This window comes from Tenrec ecaudatus, chromosome 2 (genome assembly GCF_050624435.1).
Source record: "Tenrec ecaudatus isolate mTenEca1 chromosome 2, mTenEca1.hap1, whole genome shotgun sequence".
NCBI classification, from domain to species: Eukaryota; Metazoa; Chordata; class Mammalia; order Afrosoricida; family Tenrecidae; genus Tenrec; species Tenrec ecaudatus.
In genome coordinates, this window is record NC_134531.1 from 42,695,163 (window position 1) to 42,714,480 (window position 19,318).

The 19,318-nt window shown below is 37.4% G+C and overlaps 1 protein-coding gene and 1 non-coding gene across 5 annotated transcripts in view; both read right to left on the minus strand.

Moving 5' to 3' along the window:
• Nucleotides 1-19,318, minus strand: part of PAIP1 (poly(A) binding protein interacting protein 1) — a 43,621-nt gene that overhangs the window by 11,436 nt on the left and 12,867 nt on the right. For 3 of the 4 annotated variants that reach the window (XM_075541007.1, XM_075541004.1, XM_075541006.1), the window contains exons 3-9: nucleotides 16,965-17,150; nucleotides 13,058-13,170; nucleotides 8,423-8,534; nucleotides 6,126-6,251; nucleotides 4,050-4,156; nucleotides 3,452-3,569; nucleotides 2,717-2,771 (exon numbers count right to left, since the gene is read on the minus strand). In XM_075541007.1, the coding sequence (XP_075397122.1) occupies nucleotides 2,717-2,771; nucleotides 3,452-3,569; nucleotides 4,050-4,156; nucleotides 6,126-6,251; nucleotides 8,423-8,534; nucleotides 13,058-13,170; nucleotides 16,965-17,150 (817 nt within the window). The remainder of the gene's footprint in view (nucleotides 1-2,716; nucleotides 2,772-3,451; nucleotides 3,570-4,049; nucleotides 4,157-6,125; nucleotides 6,252-8,422; nucleotides 8,535-13,057; nucleotides 13,171-16,964; nucleotides 17,151-19,318) is intronic. The other variant, XM_075541005.1, reaches the window with a different exon arrangement.
• On the minus strand, nucleotides 14,135-14,340 carry LOC142442025 (small nucleolar RNA SNORA73 family). Its single transcript, XR_012783290.1, has one exon. It is a non-coding gene; the product is annotated as a small nucleolar RNA SNORA73 family (small nucleolar RNA).

The following is a 19,318-nucleotide window of genomic DNA, read 5'->3' on the forward strand; positions in this document are numbered from 1 at the left end:
GCTGTTTGCTTTGAACTGCTGACCTTGTGGTTAGCAGCCCAAGAGGTAACCACTAATGCACAGGGTTCCTGGCTGAGACAGTAGTCTATGGAAAATATTAAATTCTTCCTATATTGCACCCATAAAAATAAATGGGATGAATTAAAGGCCTACATTAACAAATGCAACAGACATATTAAACAGAATTTTAATATTGTTATGGAAGATGTCTTCAATAAATCATAGAAAGCGCAAATGAGACTTATAAAGTTAACCAAAGATAACATACAAATGGTCACTAAATACACGAAAAAAGATGTAAAATGTTATTAGCTATCAGAGAGATTCAAATAAAAAACCAGAATAAGACAGCAATTTCAATCCCACTAGGATGGCTAATGCAAAAACACAAATAAAACAACCCCAAACAAGTAAACAAACAGTGGTGTGGATCTGGCAGAAACCCTTACTTATCATTGGTGAAAATGAAAAATGGTACAGCTATAGTGGGAACTGATGTGGTAGTTCCTCAATAAACTAGAATCAGAACCACCCTGTGAACCAGCAATTCTAAAATACTTGAAAAGGCAGGCTGTTTAGTTGCCGCTAGCACAACCATCTCCTTTGCCCTGACTAAAAAAACTACATGGTCCCTGGCTATCATTGCAGAACATCAGAGCAAAGATTCTATACAAGAGTCATGCTCAAAAAAGAAAAAAAAAAGAGTCATGCTCAATGGAAGGGAAATGCAGAACAGGATTTCAAATTAACTCAAAGAATTGGATAGGAAGCTTAGGGGCAATGGATTTATGTTCATGGGGAAGAACAGCTCAGAAAAGGTAGGGGGAAATGGTTACAAACTCGAAGAATGTAAGCAATACCAATGAATTGTACATGTGGAAGTTATTGAATTGGTTTGTGTTCTGCTGTGTATACTCAACAAAAATATAATAAAACAAAAAATACAAAGCTGCAAACTGAAATATAACAAATGCCATTTCTTTATGATAAAGACACCATCAACAAAATGAAAAGATAGCCACATAGAAGTTAACTGAAGCGTTAAACTAAGGATCAACTTCTAGAATACAGAAGTATATTCTTATGGACAGAATTGCAAATCAATAAGAAATCAAATAATCCAACTAAAAAACAGGCAAAGAGTACAGGAAGAAAATCCTAAAAGCAATCAAAAGCCCAGTGAAAATAAATGGCATTCTGAGTTCTTGGTATTTCCAAGTTGATCCTAATCTTGAATCATATAACCTTTTATTTCCCAATAAACTCTTTAATTGTGGGGACAGGAGAATAGGGAATGGCTGAAGTATGAAAAGAAATTCAGCATTACTATGGAAACCGGAAATAACAGCAAGATACAACGTCACAGAATCAAAGTAAGAAATATAAGTCTGATAACAATGTTATTACCAAGCATGAAAGAATAGGAACCCATCCAGCTGAATCAGTAGTAAAACTCCTCTGGAAAGCAACTCACAACGATTTAGTGGTAGTGAGGATGCAAAGAATCTCAAAGTACATTCCTCTACGTCCTGACTCTAACTGAAATCCTGCATGACCGCAAGGCCTGTGTAACAACAATGGCTGCAACAACAAAAACCTGTGAACCAGCCATGTGTCCGAAAGTCAAGGGATATACAAACTGATGTACTCTGAGTAAATGATCACCTGACATTGAAAATGAACAAAATAAAGCTATGTAAGAAGGGCTGGCCAAAAAAAGAAAAGGGTTGGCGCCCCCAAATTTTTTAATTTATTGAAAAATTCAATTTTCTTTCAATTAGAATTTTCCACAAACTTTTTAAGTACTCTTATGTATCAACATGGATAATACCAAAAATAAATACTGAAGAATCTAAGTGGCAAACGAATATATCACTTGGGTAATACTACTGTGTAATATATATTGCTCATATGTATTAATATAAAGACATTGGAATGATAAAAAACAACTTGTGAATTACAATTACCTGGGGTGTGGGAAAAACTAGGGAAAAGAGAAAGGTTCAGTAGAATCTATAAGGGCTTTTTCTTTCAAAAAGATCTGAAGTATATTATATGGAGAAATGACACTGGTTAAATCTTGATATTGAGTAAGTACACTATTGTTTACTTATTTTACAAATGTTTCATAATTTAAAATAAAGTTCTGTAGACCTTTAGTGCTACAGGATAGAACATCAGTATCTGCTATTCTGAGCAAACGAATATGAAAATTTTGAGGAAAAATAGGTTATCATTTATTCCAAAGGGTATTTAAAACCAAATGAACAATTCATATACCATTTACTGCTAATGAGAAATTTCTCCCCCTCTCACATTGTTTTATCTTTTTCCTACCACAAGGTTCATCTTTTGCCTACTATGTCTTGACATCTAAAAGTATTCATCTATATGCTGCTAATATAAGGATCTAAAACCATCTTTCCCCTCTAGTCTAACAACTCAAAAGTTAAGGAACAGATAAAATATTAAGGAAATAAAAATGGGTGCATTTAATAGAGAGATTCTTCACCGTTATGATGGAGTGACTACATAAGAGCTTTCCTTTCCATTTGAGTCAGTAGAGAGCATTTTATATGAGATAAGCCTTTATCCTAGCATTTCAGCATGTGAATAGTTAAAAAAAGAGAACCACACTGTCCTGTCCTAGTGAGGGGATAGTTTATTTTCTGTCACTTGCTACCTTATAAAAAAGGGCAACATTGTGAGAACATACCTGGATCAGCTGCAGTGAAAGGAACACCATCAGATGTATAAAATGTTGGTTCATTCTAGGATGAATCAAAGTGATAAAAAAATATGTATTTCAGAATTGATTTTTTACAAGCACACGATGCCAACTGTCTGCACCTGATAACTCAAGAACATTCATTTCACTGGGAAAAAAAGAAAAGAAAAACTATGGCTTTTAGATGGTTTCTCCAGTTCTTGTGGTCCTCACCCTGCTGTTATCTGAAGCACCGTGATGTATTGATCCATCTGTTGTATGCAGTGGTTTAGGGTTAAATTTGTTTTTATCGGTATTTTCTTGAAGAATTACTGGGTCTGGGGTTGCAGTACTGTCGCACTGTAGTTGCTTTATGTTTGGCCATGTCAGGAGCTGCAGGGGATCATTAGCCTGGTAATCATTTCATTAAAACATGCAAACTGAGTTTTGAGGTGCAGGTCCCTAATTATGAATTCTGCGGGAAAATTTTTTTTAAATCACATCCCGCCACTACTGCCCTCCCCACACCATTAGATGAACTTTTCTTTAGCTCACCAGACCTCACTGAAGGCATCCAAGTCATCTCATTAGTTACCTGGTTTGCAGGCTGCCACCATTTGACCAAAAGCCAGTGAAGAGCGTTATTAAACAATAAAAATAGTTTTATGTACTTCATGTAGAAATTCTCAAAATTTAATTCAAGCAACAAGCAAAAAACTTAAATGTAAACACTAGTATACCTACCATAAAATAGTTAGGATCATTTTCAGGTGTTGCCTCTCTATATGTGGAAGTTGCATGGACTCTACCCCAGTTACTGGACCGTAGTTCTACAAGCTTCAAGAGCATCTGTTTGACGTCTCTGCAAACAAGTTGAAGGGAAGTTATAATGTGTCAGCACCTCTCAAGACCTTAACATTGTACTTCTTCAATGTAAAATGTATAGCCAATGCTATGATTTTCCCAACATTTCCTATGTCATAAATTTACTTCAACAGACTTAAATTTGTTCTACGTAACTGTAGAATGTCAGACACTGAGAACGGTTATCCTTCATACGTTTGTATCTTACTGTACTTATCTACTGAACAAGTTTGAAGCAGTGGACTCATGTTAAATCTTACTATACAAAAATCCTACACCATTTCAGTTGATGAACATAATTGAACAGAATGGCCAATGAGCAGAAGCGATAGCTAAAAAACTATACATTCAAAGAAAGAATTTCATAGGTCTGTAAGATTTCAATTTTTTTGGTGAAGCACAGCAGATTAAAAAACAACCCCAAAGAAAAGTCAAGAAATTGAGATTTAGTGGCTGTCTACATTGTTACTTTTCCCACCTGCTGCAATTTGCATCTAGGACAACATTTTCAATTCTCTGAATAATTTCTTCCATATCAGTTTTTCCTTTCTCCTTCCAGGCATCTTCCAAAACTGACCCTGTCAACTAAAACAGCAGGGGTTAGTAAGTGAGGAACTCAAAAGGGCAGAAATTCCAAGAAGAAAGATATTAGTAGCAATTTAAGCATTCTTTGTTCAAAATGAACTCATATTCCTAATGACTTTCTGTCTACCATTTAATATGTAGGCACCTCCATGCTTTTCTTGACCAAGAGAAACTTAATTAAGGAACTGCTAACAAAATTTAAGTAACAGATTTGCTACCTTGGCAATGACTTGTATTCTCTGCATGGTGACGAGGCTGCAAATATGAATCGGTTTTTTGCATCCCTTTCTTCCCTTAGTAACACCTTGACACAATCAAAACCCTTGTGAACAGTTGTGTCACCAGGAGAAAACCGTCTGAAAATATTGACCACTTACTATAAAATTCAAGCCTTTAGCCAAAAAATTAGTCTTGGAAAATTTCTATCAAACACAGTGAGCCTGTCAGTTTTTCCAAAACTTAAGCCTTTTTGATGACTGGCGATAACAAAAGTGTTTTAAAATACTGTCTAATGAAATACACAAACATTTAGAAGATCCACTAAACTCAATGGATTAATATTTTCCAAATGGCCAATGAAAGATATTACAAAATGATGCACAGGAAATAAACATATTTAAATAGCAAAATAAGTCAAAGGGTTTAAAGTAACAGTATAAAAAGTTCATTGACACTGCAACTTTCCTTTAGGAAACGGCAATTTCAGTTTTGTTGTCACATCAATAAAGAGCATCCACAAGTAAGTGAAAAGGTTATTAGCAGACTCTTTCTTCCAACTAAAAAATTTATATGAATCCAGATTTTCTTCAACCAAGTAATTCAAACAAAATGACATATTTCAATAGGGCAGAAGCAACATAAGAATTGAATGAATGAAGCCAGGCATCAGAATAAATTTGCAATATGTAAAATAATATTACTCTGCTCCATAATTCTTTTGTTTGGAGAAAGTTACTTTTTATATGTTTGGAGGTTTTTAAAAGCAACTTAATAAATTTTCTTTTTTTTTTCAAACACAGCAAAATATTGTTAGATAAGGGCTATATGAACAAAAGCCCTACTACTTCAATTTAGAGAATAAAGAGGTCCTGACAACAAAATTTTGAGAACTTCTATCCTTATCAAAATCACAGTCATAAGGCATAAAAATTTTTAAAGTAGATATGTACAATATAAGAGCTGTAGGGTAAAAGGCACAGGGCTAAAATTAAGAGTCAAAAAACAGACTACCAAAAAAACCCCAAACAAACCAGACTACAAGTGGAAATAGACAGTAGGCCATAAATATGCACACTGTGATTTCAACAACTGAGGGGATGGGAGATTTAAGGATATAAACATGATATCATTGACAGACACTAATAAACACTAGCTCAGCCTCTGGGAGGGAAATTCAGTATCACTTATCCATTTAAAAGTACACATGCTTGTTGACTCACTGTGCAGGGATTTAACCTACAAAAAGGTCTAGGTCAAACATAAAGACATATAAAAAGATGACAAAAGATTATTAATAGTGCTGTAGAGGCTAAAATGAAAATAATCCAGATGCTCCATCAACAGAGTAGCTAAGTAATACACATGTGTACAAAGCAATACTGAGAAGCCTACTAAATCAACTGGCAGATCTGTTCATGCTGACAAGAAAAGATCCATCCTTCGTTAAGTGGAAAGAAAGCTGTAACAGAGAAGACAGCATTTCTAAGCCCACAGAGACAGACCTAGGCAGGGAAATGTATGGGGTCGGGATGAAGGACTTCCATTTCTTACTTCCTAATTTCGTTTAAACAGCAAGCATCTATGTTCACCAGTACATAAGTTCAAGAGCAGTTAAAGTGAAAAGGTCAATATTTAAAGAAGTAAGTTTCTCTTGAATTTGTGTATTTATACACACTTTCCCTTCTTTGTCTACCTTACTTAAGTAAATGGGTAACAGCTACATTTGGAGGGAAAAAAATGTGAAACTTACTTTGAGTAATTTTACTGCGCAAATTAAGTTGTCATCCACAGGTTTGGAAAAGAGAGCATTCAGTAACTCCCGAAGACCAATCTGTAGAATATCTGCTCTTGTGACCTGTCCATTTGTCCCTTTGATCTTTGGGGACAGAAGAATATTAAAAGCAATCATGCCAAAATATAGTACAAAAATAATAGGAATATACTGTTATCTTGGCATAATTAGAATTACTTATATGCAAGTTGATAAACATTTTACTTTTAGAATTACTTTATTAGAACTACTTCATATGCAAGGTTCCTAAAAAAATTATTACACCAGAGGTAAAATTTAATGTTCATTTATCATATATAACATATGGTGAGAATAATGTAAGTTCAATTAAAAGTTATTGCTTAATAAATATTCTTTAATTACTTATAAACTTCTTTAAACTCACAGCACTTTATTCATACTTTTAATAGTATATAAAACACTCCAGTTTGCATTTCCTGCCAGAATTTTATGTCTAGAAGCCAGGTATCTTTATATCTCCTACAGACCTAGTATTGTTATTTCCATATAGCAAATACAAGAGAATTCTTACAATTACTCTTCATTTGAGGCACACAAAACTTTTGATTGGTGCTCTTATTTTTGGCTCATATAAAATTTAGACTAAAAAATAAAGATGTGAATATTTTTAAAAATTAGGTACATCTGTGGTTTTAAAAAAAGACAGTAGGATAGTAAATTATACTCTGGATTGGACAAAGATATTTTACATGCACTGAGATGCATATTTGAGAGATGATCCATATGTCTTTTCAATGGTATTTATATTACTTCATCAAATCAGGCCTTAAGAAGGTATAAACCTCTGGGATTCACTATTTAAAAAAAAAAGAAATCCTTTCAGGACGTACATTGCCTGCTAACAAAGTCATACTCAAGAATACCCCCATTTTGATCAGGTATCAGACATCTAAGACCCAGAATAAAACCATACCCAAGGTGAATGGGGGGATGGAGGGGTGGTATGGAATGGAGACCCAATGCCCAGCTGTAGACAACTGGACATCCCCTCACAGAGGCATCACAGGGAAGAGATTAGCCAGTCAGGGTGCAGTATAACACCAGTGAAACACACAACTTTCCTCTAGCTCTTTGGTGCTTCCTTCACTCCAATATCATGATCACGATTCTAACTTACAAACCAGAGCATGCTACAGATAAGAACCTGCAATACAGGGAATCTAGGATAGATAAACATTTCAGGGCCAACAAGGAGAGTAGAGATACCAGGAGGATTAGGGGAGGGTTGGGGGAGAAAGGGAGAAATCAATCATAAGGATCAACTTGAATAACGGAAAAGTGGGTAAGGGGCGATGGAGGACAATTTAAGATATGTACAAAATAATCTATAACTTATTAAGGATTCGTGAGGGACGATGGGCAGGGGAGTGAGGGGGAAGAAATGGGAAGCTGTTATCAGGGGCTCAAGTGGGATGAGAATTGCTTTGAAAATGATGGTGGCAGCATATGTGCAAATGTGCTTGACACATTGGAGGAATGTATGGATTGTGATAAGAGATGTAAGAGCCCCCAATAAAAGTATTTAAAAAAATAAAATGTAAGTCAGATCAACAACAAACAAAAAAAACTGGGGGGGGGGAAAGAAGTTAGAGTCCTAGAAACTCCCAGGGGCAGTTCTCTTCTGTCCTGCAGAATCACTATAAGTTGACAGTCACTCGATGGCAGTGAGTGTTGGGTCACAAAATATTCTTGTCATAGCAAATCATCACCAGTGGCTCTTTCTTGAAAAAAGATATAAGTATTCACAAAGGGGACCCTGTCCATGGGGTCTGTGCCATGGTTCTCTATGACAGCTTTGCCAGAGACTATGCATGCATATAACCTGCCTGCATGTCACAGATACAGTGAGCACCACTGATACCACTGGCTTATATAAAGTGACAATGTAACCTAAAAAAAAAAAACCACCCCCATGTTATACGTGTTTAGATATAAGCCTTATACAAACAGATTGTACCTGCAAGATGAAAACATAAACCAAAGAATTATGAATCACAGTGACCGTGTCTCTCGTTCTGTCGACTTAGTTACATTGAGTCACCACAGAAAAGTACTAAATACACAAATAATTTATGATGCACATTTAGAGTAGTCATGACCCTGAGCTGTTAGTTCTTTCTCCTCCACTACCCCTCTTATTTCACTCTTAAGATGGCAACAGCAAACAGCGAACATATAGTAAGTATGTCCTCGGGCCGTGTTCAGAATTTCACAACAGAAAATGCTTTGCTCACCTCCAGATTAAGATACAATTCTCCCAGAAAGAGGACAAATGCATGAAATCGTTTTCGAGTTGCTTCATCCCCTTTTGCAGCTTGATCTTTAACTTCATATTCAGTCCGACATCTAAGAAAGACAAACTTTTTATAAGCTCACAACGCTCTGCTTTTTAAATAGCCAAACAAGATGATTGCCCTTTTGGCTGTCTGCAAGCAATAGAGAGGCAAGCACATCCTGATTTCCTATGATAAATAAAAATATTCCTGTCTGTACAGAGCAAAATAGACATTATCTTTTAATACCTGACTCCTATTTTAAGAAACTGAGCAGATTAAAGATAGTACTATTAAGTTTATAATATGCTTAAACATATAAAATATAAATATATGCAACAAATTTCATAAAGGCATTAAAAAGGGGGGGAAATGTCTCACCTTACTGTCCTATAAGGGTTTTTGGGGGGCAGCAGGGTGGGATGGAGCAGGGATGTGAAGAGCCTTGGTACCATGCCTTGGTTCATTGGAAAGTGGATTATGGCAGAAGTAGTAAGATGGAGTTAAAACTTAACACTTTATCATTTTGATCTCCCTTTTGACCCATTTTAGAGTTGTTTAGTTTTTAATATTTTCTGCTTTTCTTTGAGATTCACTTATTTTCTATGTTTTCAATTCATTTGATTTCTATTTCCAACAGAGACACTATTATTTTAACTATCGTATATTCTTGAGTATAAGCCGAGTTTTCAACATATTTTTAATGCAGTTTTTGTGGTAAAATTAGGTGCCTTGGCTGATATTTGGGTTGGCTTACACTCAAGTATATATGGTACTTTTCCTTTATTATCCCTCTTGATCCATCTGCTCCACACACACAACAGCAGCAACCACCTGCTTCTTAGAACTTATTAATTGGTGGGGAAACTCTGGGAAAGTTGTTTATTTTCTAAAACTGATTATGGCATCTTTTCTCTTAAAGACAGACGATGTCTGTGGAAACTAAATGACTTCCAAACACGAAGACCCAGCTTAGGTTGGCTTTGTTTAAAAGGAGCCCTGGTGGCAGAGTGGCTACTCATTGAAGTGCTCACCACAAGGTCAGCAGTTTGAAACTTCTAGCCACACATACCTTAGGAGAAAGATGTCTACTTCCACAAAAAGAACTATAGTCTCAGAAATCTCTCGAGGGCTAGTCTATCCTGTCCTTTGAGGTCACTATGAGTCAGAAATGAGTTTGGGTTTTGAGTTTTTGTTTAAAAAAAGATCGGAGAAAAAAAAAAGAAGAAATCACATTTTGTCCAAGACTTTATTTATATTGGGTCAGTTTTGTGACCCAAACATATACCCAGAACAGCTTATTGCACCTATGTGGCTAATTCTAATCCTTACAAAGCAAGATCAAACATGCAACCTCTCTCTCTCTCTTTTAAAGTTAGGTACAGTAAGATATTACTCCTGCGCACATACTAAATTAGCACCCCCTAAGAAAAAGGTCTTGACGTCTATAAATAGCACACCCTAGTTAATAATGGACAGACTCTGTTAATTAATGCCGACACAGTTACCCAAGCACACAGTTACCCAAGTGTGGGCTGCTCTCCTTTCTTTGTTCTTTCCTTTATAGCCCTGCAGTCAGTGCTTGGGTGGAATGACCTTCTGGTTCTGTACATGCCGAGGCGATGACTCTTAGAGGGCACACTGAGATATGTGAAGTGGTTAAGAACAGTGGATGGACTGCCAGGGGGGGCAACAAAATCTCCCTTGGACGAAGTCCAGCCAAAATGCTCCTTAGAAGTGAGGATGGCAAGACTTTGTCTCACATACTTTGGATATGTTTATCAGGAAAGACAAGTCCCTGGAGCAGGATGGACAACATGTTCGGAAAAGTAAAGGAGCAGCGAAAAAGAAGAAGGCCCTCAACAAAGTAGACAGACACAGCGGCTGCAACAATGAGCTCTAACCTAAGAACACCTGTAAGGACAGCGCAGGACAGGGGATAAGGGATCACTGGGTCAGAATGGACTTCATGCATGTGAAAGCAGCAATGTTGTGTATAACCACGTATGTACAAAATTCAATTCCTACCTCTGTCCATGGTTGGTTATCTAGGTGAGAAGGAAAACCTCTACACCTTTTAAAGATATCCAAATTACAAAAGCAATATATGCTTATTTCAGAAGGGTTAAACCAGAAATATAAAGAAAAAAGTTAACTATAATGTCCCTGTAATATCATTGATAGCAAAGAACAATGAGGTAACTACCCGTTTTAACCAAAATGTGTACACACACACACACACACACACACACACACACACACACACACACACCTCTCTTAAATTATGTATTAGAATTGTGTCCTCCTTTTCACTGAAGGAATTTTGATGGTGCAGCACGTAAGTGTTCAGAAGCTGAACAAAAAGTTGGCAGCTGGCACTCAGCAAGCACCATCAGGAGAAAAATGTGGCTTTCGTAAGACAGTACAGCCTTAGGGCCTCGATGGTGCACTTCTACGCTTTCACAGGGCTGTTGAGTCTGAGTCAACTCACCGGCAGTGGGTTTTTGGTTTGTTGTACCACTCACATTTTCCTCTGTAATCTTTGAAAGACCCACAGCCTTTAACCACACAAAGTAAGGTAGAGGAGCCTCAGATGGGTAATTCTCGATCACAGCTGCACACGGGGAGCATCACTTTGGGAGTTTAAAAGGCCATGCTCAGGCTCTAACCTCAGACAATTACATGAAAATCCTAAAGGTGAGGATAGGGTCGGAGTCCTAATTTAAGTCTCAAGTGGCTCCAGGGACCTGCGTGTGTTCTGAGTTAAACGGAAGGTTGCTAAACCAAAAGGTCAGGAGTTTGAATCCTCTGGCGGTTCTATGGGAGAAAAATGAGGCTGTCTGTTTCTGTGAAGATTTAAAGTCTCGGAAACCCTAAGAAATAGTTCTACTCTAACTTATCAGGTCGCTATGAGTCAGAATTGACTCCAGAGGGAACGAGTTTCATTTTAATATTTTAAGTGGCTCTTAGGCACAGCCAACAGCACTGGCGGATACGTTACCCTTTCTGCCTTCTGCCCTCCTAGAAGTACTCCTTTGTCTCTTTTCAGAAGTGGTAATTGCATTTCTTTATGGGACAGAGTAGAATGGTCCACGGGTTTCTGAGATGATAAACCTTTATGAGATTAAAAAGCCTCATCTTTATCCTATGGAACAGCTAGTGGTTTCCAATTGCTTATCTTGTGATTAGGAGTCTACCGAATAATAAGTTAATTTTTATTTCCTGAACCATATCTATTCAAAACTATTCCTTTTACTGAGACACTAGTCTTTTCTTGGTCATGCTGAAGACTAAGTGTGTCTCTGCGTTACAGAAATCAGCTGTCAAGTGTTAAACATTTTCTCTACTTTCTGTTTGGCATGGTTGGTTTTGAGTTGGGTTGCTAAACTTAAGGTCGGCAGTTTGGGAGCACCAGCCGTACTGGTGGGAGAAAGATAAGGCTTTCTATTCTTGTACAGATTTACAGCCTCAAAAACTCACAGAGGAAGCGCTACTCTTTCCTGAGTCGGAATCAAATCAAGGGTAGTGGGTTTGGTTTAAAACAGAATCTATGAAGTCACCATGAGTGGGATGATTCCCACTCGACCACATACATGGTGTACATAAACATATTAATCTCTAGTTTAAGGGTCTCTGGTTAGCATCCCTTGCTTATAAAGGCTTCACTAACGAAAAATTTTTGCTTGCCAACCTCCTCCCTCTCTGGTATATGTTGTTTCATTTTTATTTAAGTCTTTGATATACTTGGAATTTTTAGGAGACAAGAGCCCATCTTTGTGGACATCTCCCATATTTTATGCATGTACTTTCATCAAAAGCTTAATTTTCAAATGTCTTCTGGGCCCAAATTCAGAGTCTATTAGGTTCCACTGCAGTTAACTATATGAAGGAGTAACTTGCAACCATTTAAAGTGTCTTCCAAGAACTAATGGAAAAGCCTTAACAAAAGTTAAGACCACCTAGTTATTGGTTAAGACAACAAAACGTGTAAAAAATTAGTTCGCTCCAATTAAGCTTATGAATTCAATTATCCCTCAAAGTCCTCACAAGTACCAGCATGATTATCTGTGTAATTTCACATGCTGATTCTGAAGTTTATTGGGAAAAAAGCAGCATGAAAGAATGGCAGAGATTCTACACTAAAAAAAAAAAAGATAAAAGGAACCAGAATAAATATAAAGGACTTAGGACTAAAGTAATTTAATAGTACGGTAACAAAACAAAACAGATCAATAGGACATAGCAACAGTCCAAAATTCAACCCAAATTTATAAACGATGCAGCAAATTTATAAGATGCAGCAAAAAAGTGGTATATGAAAAAGTGGTAAGAAATAAACTGATATCCTTACTGAAACCGGCAGTACAAGAAAATACGTAAGTGACCATTTAAAAGAAATCCTTAGAAAAAGCAAAGCCAAACAGGAAAAAAAATGGACATATTTGGCTAGAAGTATTTAATACTATTATAAATAACAATGGTCTCCCCTACCTGCCACTGCAAGTCTCTTCTATATGCCATCTTTCGAGAAGAGGAATAGCCAAATTCTAGTACATTTATTAGTTACTTCCTTCAATGCCATACATTCAAACTTACCTTTGCAGTAACAACTGGCGGAAGTTGCCACTCTGTGGGTTAATTGTCAGATGATGCGACAGGTAGTTGCACAGACGAGCTCCCATATAAGAGAAGTTTGGGATCGATGTGGCCTTTCAAAAAGAAAAGTTTTACACGACACAATGTATCAAGTTACTACAACAACACTTTTATAAGTGACTATATTAGCAAGAAAAGCCTAATTCTTAATCATAAGGAAACCAATTTTCATTGCCCTCCCAACTTTACACCAAGGATCACAAGTACAAAGAACAAATATTTAGACCAAGTTCTTCCGGCATTTTCCTTGACACCAGAAAGCACACCCATAGACCGTGTTACTCCATGCGAAACTCATCTTTGTATGAAACATACACATGTACCCATTTGCAAAGCAAGAATTATGAATAAGAAACTTGCCAATCTGAAATATAAACCCCCATCTAATTAATAATAAGAGCCTTTAAGGAAAATAATATCAAATAACTTATTTCTGAAGGGTAGGAGAACAGACTTCGAGGCCTACTAGTCTAAAACACAATTTCCAGGCCTCTTGCTTTGTGCCTATGGGCATCACTAATCTTCCTGAGTCTGTTTCTCAATTCTTATTTTTGTTTTGTTTAATTTCTTAACTCTTAAAGATGTGATTAATGCTACCAGGCACAAAAACTAACATCTAAAGCAGGAGTTCTCAACCTTCCTAATGCCAAGACCCTTTAACACAGTTCCTCATGTTGTGGTGACACCCCCAACATTATTTTCATTGCTACTTCATAACTGTAATTTTGCTACTGTTATGAATCAGGCCACCATTGTGAAAGGGTCGTTCAAGCCCTCAAAGGGGACGCGACCCACAGGTGGTGAACTGCTGATCTAAAGAATACTAAAAACAAAACCACTTAAGGTAAAGAGAAAATCAAATTAGGCAAGTTATTTTTAAGACTACAACATTGAGAAAAATAGTATAGATCAACAACAGGGTAATATAGTCAAAATCACCCTTAGGAAGTTTACTTTTTTTTGATCTAAGTAACTCATCATGGAATAGAACCTAGATTCAGGAGGGGTGTATCAGAGGGCTGTTTCCTGCATGGTTTGTCTCCTCAGTCCCTGTCCGTGGGACTCTGAGAAGCTGTAGGAATAAGCAGGCGCAGGCTCAAGGCCCGGCTTCATCTCCGACGTTGTGGAAAAGGACTGTCCATCACGGGGCCCTGAGCCCTGTGCTCCTCTGTGTCACCTGGACAGAGCCGGGGAGAGTGACCTCCCGGGAGTATCCACGCTGGGAAGTTTACTTTTAATCATAGGTTTTACAGAAAAATCAAAGATAACATAGTGCTTAGGCAAGATAAAACACTTTAAGAGGTGAGGAAACTTTACCAAGGTCATAAAAATAGTTAACCAGTCTATGTCTAACAAATGGCCTAGTGCTTCCAGCCTCGCATGTGGTTCCATTTAATACCTGTGGTGACCTTAGGCAAGTCAAACCACCTCTGTGGGCCTCCAGTTTGTCCCCTATAGAGTAATATATTCTCAATCACTTAAGTCCAAATGAGTTCAGTATATGTCAAGTGCTTAGAGGACCTGACAATACATTCATTCAACCCCCGCTCCCCATTATTTCCTAGACTTTGTAAGTTTGTCATTAAAGAAGAAAGACTGGCTTCTCCTGAGAACACACAAGGAGGAGGTCTTCAAAAAGTTTGTGGGAAAAATTCATTAACTTTTTGAAGCCCCATTCATGTTGAAAACACACACACACACACACACACACACACACACAATGGCATTGCCTAGTTTCTTTTAAAAATTATCACCTACTTGGTTAAAGACTTTCAAAAGTTCAATAAAGGTTAATGGTCAACAGTTTGCTGCTTTCAATCTTACTCTCATACATAACTGCCTTACATTCTTCCACTGGAAAAGGTTTGTTAATCTGTCTCCAGGCAATGGTTTTTCTGACTAGGTGTTCTTACTGATTTTCCACAATGGAAGATCAGCGTGTGGCTTTCATACTGCTGGCCTCTATCCCAACGCCACACACTCCCTCTTCTCACTCCCTGCACTAACTAGTAAGGTTTACCACAGTTAGTAGGTTTGTTTCCCATTTAAAGCTGAACTATGTAACACTCCTTTCCTGCATGGCTTTGCTTTTCCCAGATTTACTTTTTTTTAAATACACTTCTCACAGAGACATTCCTAAACTCATTACCGTATGTCTTTCTTTTCATTATCTTCAAACACAGCAGTGTGTTCATCTTACTAAAGATAATTTTCTTGGGCCCTCTGGCCTAACTCCAGTCAAGCCTGAGAGTTCCAGGACTGCAATGTAGCCACTATACATCTATGTCATAGACTCCAAGATGCTCAACTTTAAATGACACCAACTACCTGTTTTTATGAATTCTTTTGGGGACAACCCCAAAAACGGCTGTTAACTTGTCAGGCTATACTCCTGCCTCACCCTGACAATCTAGGACCAGGCACCTACTAACGAACTGAGATCGCAGAGAGGAGAAACCAGAAGAGCAAAGAGAAATAAGTACAATTCTTCCATTTTCTTATCTCATAATGTTTTTCAATTCATTGCAACACAGAAAGGAAGAATCCGGATAAATAGTGGCCTTCTCTTTGTAAAATCTCAGGCACTTTCCTGAAACTTGAGAGTTGGTTAGATTATCTGAGGGGCAAGTAACAGTTCAAAGCAACTTGGAAAAGCAGGTAAAGATAACTTGCTATCACAACACAAGTATTCTTCTACACAGTCCAATTTTGAGTTATTTTTATTAGCAATGACTTAACGAACTCTCAGTTTATATTTGTTCATCTTCTAGTTTGCTTTTGGCCAATCTCGCATACCGTTCAGTGTTTCAAAAGCCTTCAAAATCTATCAGTACCTACTATACACATTTTTCTCCCTTCACACAGCCACCTACTCAATTTCAAGTCAGAGCGCCCCTATCAGACAGAATAGAACTGCTTCTTGGATTTCTGAAGCCTGCATTGTGCCTGTGGGTTTGCTCAGACAACCCTGTGGCTATCAGTCCAATGCCTAGAACAAAGTGCCACCAGGGCCCCCTTCCCCCTATTTATCGATCAATGACCAGTACATTGACATCAAAACCCAACCTTTAAAAGTTAAGAACCACAATCTGGATCAGTATTAGATATTTTGGCGCTCAAGGAATTAAGATGTAAGTCCTTGGACATTTTAAAGGTTACAAATAAAGTCACCATTGAGGACACATGGCAACCACTGGGCGGAACAGGATTTTAATGGCCAATTGATTAGAAGATCACCAGACCTTTAGCTGGATCAAGCCCCACCTACCCCCTCCACGGGGGAGGGGGGAGGCCAGGGGACGGGGCTTGATTTGAATCTTCAATCTTTCCATTAATAGCAGAGCATGTTAACCATTTTTATCATCCAAGGACTCCAAAAGAAAATAAAGATAAGTGGAAATGGTGGCATCTAAAGTATTTTATAGATTTTTTTAAAAAGACTCATTTATGAAAAAAAAAAAGACTCATTTATGAACCAGTAAAGATCTCACATCTTTTTCTCCAATAAAGCTACCTAATTTAACACCGAAAAGAATGACAATTCTTTTCAAAATATTATTTCAGATCCTATGGATCAAGCCCTACACCTATCCTTGAAAAAAATACTAAAAAACAAAAGCAAACAAAGACGCGACTTCCTCATAGATACCCACAGCGCCGACAAGTACCTGCATGCATAAAGAGGTGAGTTTGGACTCCAGTCTAGCGTTAGCCTGTTCTCAGTATACAAAATCCACACCAAAACCTTGATGGTTACCTGCCCTCCCTCCCTCCCTCAAGGTGTTTCCACTGTCCGTGGGCTTCAGGGAGCTCTCTGAATATGAACACATACTAACAGCCAACCTACTTGTTGATAGATGAGTTCCACAAGGTCTTGCAAAGTGTCATCTGTGGTAACCCAGCCATTCAGGGTCTCTGCAAACTGTTCAATTTCAGTTTCAAAACAGCCAGGCTGCTCTGTAAGGTGATTCAAAAAGTCCTGAACATATTCTGACAGAGTAGGATAATCTTCACAACCATCCTCATAGGATTCCTACAGATCAAAAAGGGGGAAAAAGTCCTTAACTGGTTAAATCAAATATGAGGTAGCTTAAAATTAGGTTATCTCTAACACAGTGGTTCTCAGTCTTCCTAATGCTGTGACTTGTTAATACACTTCCTCATTTGGTGGTCAACCCCAACCATAAGAGTATTTTCATTGCTACTTCATCACTGTAATTTTGCTGTTATCAATCGGGCGACCCCTGGGAAAGGGTTGTTCCACCCCAAACGGGTGGCGACCCACTGGGTGAGAACTGCTGTTCTAACACAATACTCTGAGGGCAGTTTCTCCTCTTATAAAACCGTCTCAGAAACCCAGAGGCACCCACAGGGTGGTTATGAGTTGGAATCAACTCAATGGTGGTATGAGTTTGTTATTTTGGTTTTAATAAAATCAAATTCACTGAGCTATTTTCATTTCTTGCCCAATAGCCAAAGTGTGGTAATATAACAAAAGTGTTTCCCCTTCTTGGTAGGGAATTGTCATCTTATCTCTGGCAAATTACATTTAAGAGATGAAGTTGAAACCATGCTTCACCACAATACCAACATAAAAATTGAGTATGATCTATTTGTGGCTAAAATAATATCTAATATTTGCTTCAAAATGTGAGGGGAGAGGCAACGTCAGGGATATATTAAAAAAAGAATGGCTCTATGTAGCTGCTGAAGTCAAGAGGGCTCATTTCTATCATTCTCGTATTTTTAAACAGTTTACTGATATATATTCACATGATTATGCAGTGTTTTCATATTCTTGCAGGTATTTGTTAATTTCTTATGTTGAAAGGAAACAAACCTACTTAAATGTGTTACTGGCCTGTTAATTCCCAAGGGCAGGATTAACTGTCAAAATTCCATCAGGATATATAGACAATTGTTGGAGACTTTTTGCTGCTACCTCCAGGTTTCTAACCAACCTTGGAGGAAGTAGTTTCCAGCCAGTATCTCATCACTGTGAGAAGACAAAAGGTTCCACAAAGAATAAAGCGTGCTTTTAACCTCTATGGTATACCTTTAATGATCGACGAAGAGTAAGGATGTTAACTGCCAAAAACAAATAGAAAAAATCCTTCTCACAACTCACTGACATGGATTTGATGAAATACATGAGTTATCCATTTAAAGGAATATCATATAGTCACATAAGATAATAAGAAAAATTTATAGATATCATTAAAGAAAAACTTCTAAGACTACACTGTATTAAATGAAGACAAAACCAAACCAAACAGATTATGGAATTATACTTTACCACACTTGACTTTCTTAATAAAGAAATTTACTCATATAGGCAAAGAGTTTCTGGAAAAATGCAGTGACCTGTGAGAGGTGAAACTGTAAACGCTGACTGTCACTATGAGTTGTGAAAGCAGGTAAGCACAATAAATGCACACATTAGCCTAAGGCTGAAGTGATTCTCTGTCTTTGTGAAAGAGCATTAACGAACATTTTGCTCTATCTCTAGTCCTTAATGTAAGTAGTGTCCAGTCACCTAAATTAATCTGCACAAATGAACTATCCATTATGGTCTAAAAACTGTCCTACGATGTAAGATATGAAAATAATAATCTATAACCAATCAAGGGTTCACGAGGAAGGATGGGTGGGGAGAAAAGGGGAAAAGAAGAGGAGCTACATCAAGGGCTCAGGTAGGAAGAAAACGCTTTGGAAATGATGATGCCAGCATATGTACAAATGTACTTGACACAATGAATGTGGTTTGTGAGAAGAGATGTAAGAGCCCCCAATAAAAGTATTTATAATATTTTTTTAAATCGTCCTAAAGACGTATACTTTCTCAACAGTGTTTAAAATTCTATACCAGTGGCTAAATTAAAGACAATATTAATAGAACTACACATGCACCATGGAGATAATTTATAATGTCTTTCAGTAAAATAATGATGTGTTTAAAGTGATCCAGGGACATATATAAGCCACATATAGGTGAATGGATTCTGAGCTCTCACTTATTCATAGCTGCAATCTAATAACAATCAGTTCTTATGACATGGCCTTGCTCAATACATATCCTCATGAAGCAATCACTGAAGATACGGACACTGCTGCAAAGTGTGGTGAAGAAAGCAGATAGTGGCTGGCTATCAGGAAAATAGCATGTGGGATCTTAAAGGCATGTCTTAAAGCAAGCCACCA